Source organism: Salvelinus fontinalis, chromosome 42, assembly GCF_029448725.1.
Source record: "Salvelinus fontinalis isolate EN_2023a chromosome 42, ASM2944872v1, whole genome shotgun sequence".
Taxonomy (NCBI): Eukaryota; Metazoa; Chordata; class Actinopteri; order Salmoniformes; family Salmonidae; genus Salvelinus; species Salvelinus fontinalis.
The window spans coordinates 2,256,604-2,268,532 of NC_074706.1; the positions used below are offsets into that span (position 1 = coordinate 2,256,604).

At 40.7% G+C, this 11,929-nt stretch overlaps 1 protein-coding gene and 1 non-coding gene across 2 annotated transcripts; both read left to right on the plus strand.

The window, feature by feature from the left end:
• The first annotated feature begins 113 nt into the window (after positions 1 to 113).
• On the plus strand, positions 114 to 9,827 carry LOC129841557 (sterile alpha motif domain-containing protein 9-like). The gene is made up of 6 exons (XM_055909892.1): positions 114 to 584; positions 1,730 to 2,016; positions 2,766 to 2,867; positions 3,581 to 3,652; positions 3,850 to 3,904; positions 4,120 to 9,827. The coding sequence occupies exons 2-6, from the start codon at positions 1,757 to 1,759 to the stop codon at positions 9,043 to 9,045; spliced, it is 5,415 nt and encodes a 1,804-aa protein (XP_055765867.1). The 5' UTR covers positions 114 to 584; positions 1,730 to 1,756; the 3' UTR covers positions 9,046 to 9,827.
• Positions 9,828 to 11,304: 1,477 nt separating this feature from the next.
• trnal-cag (transfer RNA leucine (anticodon CAG)) lies at positions 11,305 to 11,387 on the plus strand. The gene has a single exon. It is a non-coding gene; the product is annotated as a tRNA-Leu (tRNA).
• The last annotated feature ends 542 nt before the right edge of the window (positions 11,388 to 11,929 follow it).

Consider the following 11,929-nt stretch of genomic DNA (forward strand, 5'->3'; position numbering starts at 1 on the left):
GAGTGCAGAAACACTGGCATTGAGCCAGCACAAAACTGGTCCACTGGCTCAATTCCCAGACTCTTTGCCTTCATAAAAAAACAAGACAGTCGAGCCGAGAGTAGAAAACACAAACGACCCTGCATAGAAGAAGCTCCTCAAACTTTTTTTTCTTTCTTATTTTATCATACCGGAGTCAATAGGTTTTGCATTCTACTTTCTAACGTATTTTAATCCAAGACACAAGTATCTGAAATATATATCCAAAGCTACCTCCCACACACCCTAACTCTGCCCTTTGGTTTCCTTATATGGAGATCATGGGTAGGTCTAAAGTATGATCGGATATCAGCCTCCACACCTCTTCAGACGCAGGCTAAGGATCTACTAGTTGTGAGCTACTAAATAGACCATATTTCTCCTGTATTAGTTGCTTCTGGGGTTAAATTCGGCACCTTCTAGGTGAGGCCCGGAATACGTGACGAGTTAGTGTTTCATTGTCAAGAATCCTGCGGGGAAACGGTTACTGATATTTCTGTGGCTGCACAGGATCTAAGAGCACACCTTTCAAACTGCAGATATGAGTAAAGTTAGGACTCTGAGTGGTAAGGATCTGTCTTGGATATATTTCGTTATTGTCTACACAAATGTTTTCTAAAGAAAAAATATTGCTGTAATTAGTCTAATTATTACAAATGAATGCAGCCTAATTACATTTAGCTAGTTATAATAATAATCGTACCGAATATTTCTCATGCAATAACTGAGATTCTGAATGTATAAATCAGACATAATCCGTGGGTGACGAAGTTCCAAGTTTACTCAATAGCATACTGAAATCAAATGGCTCCTGAGGGAAAATCTTATTTGACGTAGCAAGTCTACAGTACACAGTTACAGTACACTCCCTGGTATATAATGTGTCTCTGGAATGCAGAAAGACAAGCTTTCATTCAGTCTACGCCATGTTTGATGAAGGGATAGGCAATGAATAGGTTTGTTTTCTTTTCATAGTAATGTTTGGGAAGTAAGCCGTTGTCAAATAACCATAACACTATTCAAATCACAAGTTCATATGAGAAGCTGAAGTTCCGGGTTGGAATGACAGTCAAATTAAATGTACTGCATGTGCAACCACTGCTGAGTCATCGAGGGGAGGTGTCTGATCTTGTATCCCTGGACCATAGGAGAGAGTAACCAGATTACTTTCATCCACTTTGGCTATTGTAGAAACTGTAGCTTCCTAGTGTATGGGAATGGCACAGTCTGCCTATTGAAGGTGACACAATATGATACATCTTTTCTACAAACAACATAACTACCACGTTTGGGAAACAATACATTTTCTACAAGAGTATCCCAAGTGGTTTATATACAGAGGAGAGGTATTAGTTTGTTGTGGTCGTATGGGAATGTGCGTTTACTAGACCTGTTTCTCTATGATTTAGACAAGAAGTCCGGTACATTGCTTCCGCTTGTTTCGATGCTGAGAGTTTCAGAAAGGGAATGAAGTTAGCGGGAGATTTTGATACATGGCTGAAGAGCATTTTACATTTTAGTCATTTAGCAGATGCTCTTATGTAGAGCGACTTACAGTTAGTTAGTGCATTCATCTTATTAAGACAGGTAGGTGAGACAACCACATATCACAGTCACAGTAAATACATTTTTCCTCAATAAAGAAGTTACTGCTAAAGAGCGGTTTTTCGGATCTTTCCTCTCACCCCTCTCGCTTTGTTTTCTTTGTCAGGAACCTGAATGCTGGTGTCGAGACAGGATGAGTGACAACACTGTATCGCCCGAGGGTGCAGAGAGTGGGAAGAATGAACATGTCCGCCACTGGCTACATAGTAGTCCCACTGCCCCACAGGAGTATAATGAGGAAGTTGCAGGGTTAAGTCTTCTCTGCCCTGGTAAACAGGGCTTGGTGGCCCAGGAGGAGAGAGCAGAGTCACCTAGCTGTCTGTCAATGAAGAGTGATCATTCAATGGGTCAGCCAATCGACTTCCACCGAGGACATGGCACAAGAGACAAAAGGTTTGGGCCTGGATTCACAGTCTCAGAGTAGGAGTGCTGCTACAGGATCAGCTTTGCCTTTTAGATCATAATGAATAATATTATATGTCCAGAGGGGAACTGATCCTAGATCAACACTGCTACTCCGAGACACTTTAGGCCTTTTCGCACTGCAATGTTCTTAGCCCTGGGCTAAGACTGACCCTGGGCTAGCTATTCCTGTGTTCACACTAACAGTTGTTAATCCTGGGCTAAAATACCTGGGGACAGTGGGGAGCAGACGTTAGCCTGCCTACATAGCAACCGTTTTTGTTAGCCATAGCAACCAATGTTTTCGCACCAATGAAAGTATTTGTTTTTTTGTCAGGTTTTTGTCCTCGGATGGAAGGATGAAATAGTATAAATGTACTTATTAAAATAGCGTGCAGAACTCATCACAAGAATATGCAAATTAAGTGAAAATGCAGCTATTGTGATTGGACAGTGAAATATTATATTCTTGACCCCGTTTCACAATGGCTATTTTGGCACCGTGTTTCTGGGTCTAGTCCTACAAAGCTGGACCTAACCCTGCTCCGGAGCAAGACCAGCTAGCCCTGGGCTAAGGCTGGTGCTAGAATGTGCAAGTGTGAACACTTGCACAGCCCCAGGCTAAAATCTCCATAAACCAAGGGATAAGGAGACTGCATATGGGTGAATATGGGTCCTGATTTCCAGCTGTTTTTACAAGCTATGTTATAGGGTTAGGGTACTAACTGTATTTTTCACAGGGAGGGTGCAGAGTCACCTACATCCAGCTGTGTGTCAATGAGGAGTGACAGCTCAATGGATCCACCTATAAACTACAAGAGAGAGTTTATTCCCAATCGCAGGTAATTTATGATTTTCACAATGAGGGTGTTGCAATGTGTCAATATGTCAGGCAATCGACTTCCACGAGGTCACGGCACAAAAGACAAAAGGTCTGGGCCCGTTTTCACAGTCTCAGAGTAGGAGTACTGAATAGTATCAGTTTTGATTAGCATCAGTTTTGATTAGCATCAGTACTGATTAGCATCAGTTTTGATTAGCATCAGTACTGATTAGCATCAGTTGTGATTAGCATCAGTTTTGATTAGCATCAGTACTGATTAGCATCAGTTGTGATTAGCATCAGTACTGATTAGCATCCGTTTTGATTAGCATCAGTACTGATTAGCATCACTTTTGATTAGCATCACTTTTGAATATTATTTTGCATATTGTCTGATGACGGTTGACTGACCAAAAGCTCAGCCACAATTAAATAAATACTTTTGCATCTGACTGGAAATGTGCAGTGACTTTTTCCTGTTTCTCCAGTTTAGAATTTTGACTCCAGCACCTTCACTAAATTGGTTTGGGTGTGGTAGATTCTGCCTATTATCAATTAGATCATAATGATTGGACAAGGGGGACTTGATCCTAGATCAGCACTCCTACTCGTAGACACTTTGAATACACTTTGAATGTGATTTCTAATAGACATCTTGCAGATCGGTAAAAGCGACTGTACATCATGAGCATAGGATTGATTAAAAACACACCTCAATATTTTTTTTTGCAGGGAGGGAGCAGACTCACCTACACCCAGCTATCTGTCAATGAAGAGTGACCAGTCAATGGGTCCATCTTCAAGGTATTTTATGATTTTAATTAATTTATGATTTTTTAAATAATTTAAAGTATCTAAAGAGTGTGATGTGGAATTCATTACCATAAAAAAATCAACAAAATGAAAATACACAATACCATGCATGTATGTATAAAAAAAACATAAATTTGTTTAATTTCAAATGAATGTATTTCCACCTAATGTATTTCCACCTATTGAAGGATGATGACATCAGACACAACACAACTGTCCGTTGGTGGAGTGCATGCAACAATGGTATGTTTGCAAGTTTTAAGCTGAAACTCTATGTATTCATAGTAAATGTATATTCAGTGGATTGTTCTTAGTTTCAATAATAATAAACAATAGGCATTGGTGATTTGGCAAATAAAAAATATCAACTATATGTGCAGGTACAGTAACTGTTAATTGGTTTAAAAATAAATACAACTGCATATGTTGATGATCGTTTTTATTTCTTGGGTTCTCAGCTTACAGAACATCATGGCATGAACAGAGTCAGCAACCTCAGAGAATTCCCACAGAGAATTGAAGACTGGACTAAGGAGCATGTGAAAGAGTGGCTAACTAGTAGTCTCAAACTCCCTGAGGTCGCAACAAAACTTTATGAACAGGATGTGTCAGGAGGTAGCCTGGTTTGCATTGAGAAACAGGACTTGACTGATTTAGGTGTTAAGTTTGGGCCTGCGATTCAAATCATAAAAAATGTAGAGATACTGAGAAACGACTTGGAGAGTGTAGGGAGAAGCATGAGATCCCCTGAGAGTGACCCCTTCAGAAGACAGGAGAGATTTAGATATAGAGCCATACCAGAAGCTAGGATGGGGTCACATGAGGAAACTCTGGATTCTGACAGTGTGAAATCGGAGTCAGTGGCTCCAAGTCTAAGCTCTTCATGGACATCAGTGGAAGAACTGAGACATTCCGATTCAGATGTTGCATCCCCCATTCAACTGCCAATGGGAGAGTCGGAATCCATTCCAGCTTATGGAAATATGGAGGACAATACGAGACAAAGTGAGACTTCCATCTCATCAGTTGACCACTCGAGAGAAACTGCTCTGAATCTGGAGAACAGGATATGTCCCCCACGTCCCTTTGACAAAAACGACCCATCGTTCACATACATACAAAATGATACCCTCCCCCCTGAATCCGGTCCAAGCAATCTCATTGACCCGGTACATGAGTACAAGATCCTGCCAAGCACAGAGGAAGCCAGTGAGATAGATATCCTGGAAAAGTTCAGCAACGAAGTGTTTCGTTTTTCCGCAGCCTGCATGAACTCTCGCACCAATGGGACCATTCATTTTGGGGTGACAGGCGGGTCCGGACACATGCATGGACAAGTGATTGGGCAAAACTTGCCATCATTCAATATGTATACAGACAAGTTTGACTTGCGTCTCAAGGAACACTTTGGAGAAGAAACAAACATCGCAAGAGCATGCATCAGGCCTCCAAAATTCTTTCAGGTTCAACGTCTGGATGGCGCGACTTCAGACAAGTGGGTGATAGAAGTTGATGTTGTCCCAAGTTATTCACAGACTCAAGAGAAGCTTTTCTATACCTCAATAATATCTGAACTAAATGGAGAAGAATACAAAACTGAATGTCTATTTATTCGACAAGGCCCAAAGAGCATCAACATTCTTGCAGACAATAATCCCAGAAGTCTTCAGGAGAAGATGAGAGGTTTGACAGAGGAAGTCAAATATTGGTCATCAGCACGCAAGTCAAAAGAGGAGAGCAACTGTCAGCTGCCCAACCAAAACCACCAAGGACAGAGGCTAAAACAATTGATAACTCATGGGAGAGACACACTTGAAAACTCATTGCAAGTTATAGTTGTCACAAACAAGTGCCACCCCAGTCAACTTGAACATTTGGGTTTTTTGAAAGAGATGAAGTTGTTTGCAGTGCTCGAGTTTGACCCAGAATCTGACATGAACGGGACATGCAGTTTCTACAGAGCAGATCGCATAGCTAATGTTCACTACCCTCGAATGTACAATACCAATGACAGTGTCTCCACTGTTATCGGAAAGCTGAACTTGTTTAAGCAGACAAGCTGGGTCTTTTGTAATGGTCGAGCAAATGAGGTCAGTGAAGCAGACAGACCTTTCACTACCAGTGAATGGCTGAAGAAACGTGCTGGAGAAATCAGCGATATGGTTTCATTTCTCTGCAATCCAGATGTCTTGTCGAAAGACAGATTACTTGTGGTGTTCATGCTTCACTCAGGAGTCACTGACATCTCAAGCCCTATACTTGAGGCCTTTTGTGCGATCTATCGCACTCTTGAGGGTGAGGATAATATGCTCTGCATATGCAAAGATTCAAATTTATTCAGTCAATGGAGAGACATGATAAATACTCGCTGCAAAGTGGATATCACCAGTAAATGTATCTACGAATTGAGCCTGAATGAAATCGACTGCACCATCAGGAAAATCAAAGAACCTCAGACACGGTCCTCTAGGAGATATCTGCCATCTTCTGGCTCCAGTTCGGTCCTCCTGACACAAAAAGATGAAGAGCTGATGACCGTACTTGATATACTGAGTGAAAATGAATGTGAGAACACTGAAATTGAAACCAAGGACACTTTTGAGGAATTCAAGACCAACACGGAGGAGGACTTTTACAGAGGCGGACAAGTGACTTGGTGGAACTTCTACTTGTCCGAGAGGCCAGGTTGTCTGCCATTTATCAAACGTGACAAGTATGAGGATCTTCACAACCTGATCACACCTACAGAGGGGTACACATCGCCATGCATAATAATAAACCTCTTCCATCATCCAGGCTGTGGTGGAACAACACTGGCCATGCACGTGTTGTGGAACTTGAGATGTAAATTCAGATGTGCCGTTCTGAAAAACACCACAGCACAGAACAGTGAGATCGCAGTCCAAGTCACACACCTGCTGACCTGTGGCAAAGAGAAGCAGTTGAGTTATACTCCTGTTCTACTCTTGGTGGACAACTGGGAGGACGTTGAAGACCTACAGAGATGCATACTAAGTGCAGCCAACGAGAAGAAAAAACCTGAGACTCTGATGGTCATCATACTGAACTGTGAGAGATCACAGATTCCTGCAGTGAGCTCCAGAAACAGCCGACTTGACAACGTCTTCATGATCAACAAACTCTCCACCAAAGAGCAGAGCTTCTTTGAGGTGAAACTGAAAGAGCTCAAAGGTCACCATCAGAAACCTGAAACGTTCTACGCCTTCATGATCATGACAAACAATTTCAGTGAGAAGTACATAGAGAATCTGGTGTGCAACACCCTGAAAGACCTTGACACCTCCAGAAAAGAAGGACAGCTATTTTCACTCTTAGCTTTGCTAAATACATATGTGAACGGCTCCTATATGGCCCTGTCCCTCTGTGAGGAGTTTGTGGGGATTAGGAATGCTCTGTGGGGAAAAGAAACACTTGAGGACAAAATTAACCCATACTCCACGCTTCTGATCCACTTCAACATTGAAGAGCACGGCACCTATCAGGCAGTTCGGTTTCTACACCAAAGGATTGCAAGTAATTGCCTCAAAGTACTCACCGGAAAGCACAAGCTTCAACTGGGGGAAATAACAACCAATCTGTTACACTGTGACTTGCTGTACAAATCTGGCATGGGTAAGGATATCCTGGTTCAAAACATCCAAAGTATGCTGATCACACGGCAAAGAAAGGAACTTGGACATGACAAAGATACACTGTTCTCTCCTTTGATTGAAGACATACAGACGGATGAGGGAATCAGCCAAATCAAAGAAGTTCTTGTAAGAGCAACAAAGAGATTTGACAAAAACGCAACTCTGCCACAAGCTTTGGCAAGGCATTTCTATCTGAAAGAGAAGGATTATATATCTGCTCTGCAATGGGCCAAGGATGCACAGCAGAAAATGTACAATTCTTACATTGCTGACACATTAGGACAGGTGTACAAAAGCCACCTAAAATATGAAATTGAACATGCTGAGGAGCTCACTCCAGAAGGGTTAGACAAATGCCTAAAATTAGCATTTCAGGCCACCAAAGCATTCAGAGATTCACAGGAACTCGCAAAGAAGGATGAGCCAATGGATTCCCTTGATCTGCCCAACAGAAAGAGGCAACGAACCTACAACACATCTGGGTATGTCGGTGAAATGGAAGTTTCAATGATTGTTTTAGATATCATCAAAGATATTCCTTTTTTCAACAAAAGTGACGCACTCCAGCGAGACAAAATGCTGCAGTTCCTCAAAAACCACTTGCCAGTGAGGGATTTTCATGAAACAACAAACAGTACAAATGATCAATTCATTGCTGTTCTGGCAGACCACGAGAAATTCCTGGTCTCTTTGAAGCCACGGCTGAAGGAGATGTTCACTTTTTTTGAGAACTACTTCACATACCTGAAGCCAAGGTCAATTGAGAAGGAGACAGCAGAGGACAGAAACAAACGAAAAGTATCAGAGCTCTTCAAGAAGTACATTCACATCTTCTGTTCCTCGGGAGAAGAGAGGGCCTCTGAAAGGGCCAGTCAACCAAAACTGAGTATCCGGCAGGAGATAGAGGAGCAGCGAAACTATTTGGAGCAAAAGCGAGCAGATTCATTTGCTGGTCTTCTCCAGTATCTGAATGAGAAGAATGGGAATCAAATTGAATTGATTCTGAAGAAATGGCAGTTCATTGTTCAAAATTCTACACGGAAACTCATGGCTGACCGGATCAATTTCATCCTTGCAAACATTGTTCTTCACTGCATTAAGCCAAGCTCAACATTGCTGAAGAGGTACGAGGAGCTGGTCTCCCTTCTCAACGAGGCACTGCAAGAAGAGGGAACCCATTCAAACTGCACAGAGCTGTACTACCTCTCAATGTTGCTGATGTGGCCAAGAAAGGACAACCTGCTTGAGAGCACCACAACGTTCAAAAACATTGGCACGTATGTCACTTCATCGAAAAAATCTTTCCATCGTCGCTTCTCCCACGTGTTTCTGGCGAAGAGTTGCATCGCACATTTCTACCTCGGGAAATCAAGAGGACTGAGGAGAATAATTCACAAAGGCAGGCTTGATCATTTGCTGTACAAAGAGGGACCCAAAACCTCACACAAGAAGGCCTCATCCAAAGATAGACCCCCAAACCCACATCAACTGTGGCAAAGTGGAGCAATATGGAGGGATCCTGAGATACAAAACCTGTTACTACGGGTCAAAGGGAAAACTGAGAACGGTGACATTTATGTTTACTACGGAGGCAATCTGAAAATCTCAGTGCGTCCAGTATACCTTGGTGGAGTCCGAAGTGGATGCAGCACAGAGGAGGTCTCCTTTTACCTTGGATTCACCATGGAGGGTCCCGTAGCTTATGACATAAAGTATGAAAATGACCAGTAAACAGCTTTCCATCAGGTAGACTGAGGAAGGGACGCAAGCATTCGCACTTAGGGAAAGGAAAGGCTTCCATTGAAGTTATATAGGCCTAGAGGTTTTGACTGGGGTGAATGTCTGTGAACCAGGACAGAATCACATTAAGTAAGATACCAGTGTGCTCTTGTCACTGTGTGAGGAAACCCAACCTCAACCACCTGGATAAAATCAAAGCAGAGAGAACAGGTGTCGGGTGACATGCAGCAATGAATCATTCATGCTTTTAGAGGTGAAACAACGATAATCAATCTTGCATCAGAATGGATTGCAATGTCTCTAAGTCCCTGTAATTGTGTCTCTAAGTCCCTGTAATTTTGTCTCGAAGTCCCTGTAATTTTGTTTCTAAGTCCCTCTAATTGTGTCTCTATGTCCTTGTAATTTTGTCCCTAAATCCCTGTCATTTTTCTGTATGTCCCTGTAATTTTGTCTCTAAATACCTCTAATTACCTCTAATTGTAACATACAGTAAAATACAGTAGCATACCAATGAACAAGGATTGTAGACCTATAAACCACGTGCAACTATTCAATGCTTAAAACATGTATTATGGTTTAGCATTGTGTTTGTTGAAAGTATGGGATGATTATTATGTTACAAGGCATATTGACTTTCTGCACGTTATCTAGCTTCTTCAGTTGTTTGTCCAAATACATTCAATTGCGTGTTTATTTGAAATTACAGACAAGAAATTAGGAGAAAACCTATTGTCAATGTTTGTTCATGGAATAAAGAGGATTGCATTACTATATATATATATATATATATACGTATATATTTTTTGGGGGGTATTTTTTCTCTGAATGTTCTGTAAAGAATTATGATTATATAAAAAATGTTACCTGCATGTCTTGCACCCTACTGAAAATATTTTAATATTTTTATTTGTGACACATTTCAAATCAAATCAAATCAAATTGTATTGGTCACATACACATGTTTAGCAGAGTTATTGCAGGTGTAGCGAAATGCTTGTGCCTCTAGCTCCGACTTCACCGTAATATCTAACAAGTAATATCTAAGAATTTCATAACATATACCCAAAACACACAAATCTAAATCAGGAATGGAATTAAGAATATATACATATATGAACGAGCGGTGTCAGAGCGTCATGGACTAAGATACAGTAGAAAAATATAGAATTAAGCAATAAGGCACGAGGGGGTGTGGTATATGACCAATATACCTCAGCCACTATACACTTTTGACCCTGGTATTGTGCCAAATGAATATTCCTAACCTACAGTAAAGCACTGTTTGATTATGTTGTTGTTGTGTTTCATTTACCAGAAAATGTTTCATGTGCCACTGGCTTTTCTATATCTTACTATTTGTCAATCTTCAGCTGGAAAACTATACAAAATGGCCATCCCTGGAATGTACTGGTCCTGATCAGTAGAAATGTTATTTTTCAAATGCAAACACAGCAGGCAGATAGAGACTATATTTCATGATTTTATTATTTTTCTACAAAAAAATGGTTTTTAGTCTGTTTTAGTCACTGAAATACAGTTTTTCAAAATAACTGGTCTGACAGCACCCTCTACTGGACCAACACAAATCACACACTGACAGTGTGGGGCCGATTACGTGTTAACTAGGTATTCTTGTTATTATTTGTTTAAAGAATAGGGTCCACCAAAGACGTGTGTGAGGTGCTGATCGTGAGAATGTAGGCTTTCTCTCAGTCAAGCTGTCCAATACAATAATGGTTGTTGTAAAAAAATAAGATTTTTTTTCGCCGGAAAACAGGTAGACAACATGTAGTGTCCGTATGCTTGTGTACTTACTGTATCAGTCTGTCTGCCATTTTCTCACATTAAGACGTAATAAACTTCCGAAACCAAAGTCCAGAAGGGGTTAGTGTTCCCAAAACTAAAGACTAAAGTCTAACAGACGTAGCTAGCTACTGCTACTCCTTTATAGCTGCAAGACAGCAAGAAACATTTCTAATAAAGCTAGAGATAGATAGCTAAAAATGTAGGCTATTTACCGGATATCTAAATGAAAGCAAACCAACGCAAGGTTCGCTATTATGAAGGCATGTCTTTGTAAAACATAATGAATAGCAAAAGTTTGTTTGGCTTTATGTAATGGTAGCGTAAAAGCGCGGATAAAGTTCTTCATTTTTACAATGTATGATATTGTCTAAAAGACTCATGGTAAAACGACCTAGAGTGGGGAGTCAACCTTCATCTACTTGTATTTTAGCAGTATATCTATATGTCAGGATGGCCGAGCGGTCTAAGGCGCTGCGTTCAGGTCGCAGTCTCCCCTGGAGGCGTGGGTTCGAATCCCACTTCTGACATTATTTTTGTAATGTAGATGCAATATGCTTTTCTTTGCTTTTCAGAAATGTATGTCACAAAATGTTGTTCAGTGTTAAGACACTTTGACCCAAATGTTAAAGGTACAGTTCAACCATTTTATTTCTTCAAGATATTTGTTTCCTTACATTGAAAGCAGTCTATGACTGTGAATGAGTCACTGCAATACACACTATGGTTTGGTAAACTAACCACTGCACTGATTTTGCAACATGTCTAAATGCAAAGAGAATAGTCAAGCATGGGGTTGTGCCAATAATTTATAAATACACTAGAACACATATAGGGGGCGCTGTGGTGAAGCCAGCGTGCCGCCATCTTGGCACTCCCCCACAGTTTGTAAAACATATTTTGGAAGCTATAGAAATGCATGTATTAATGTCTACATTTGTTTTTGCCACATGTATTCTATTACAGACACCTAAATGCATACTTTACAATTATATTATGTGAGGTAAACATACAAATAAAAATTAAGATATAAATATATATTTTTTTTAAGTATATATTTTTTATACTACTA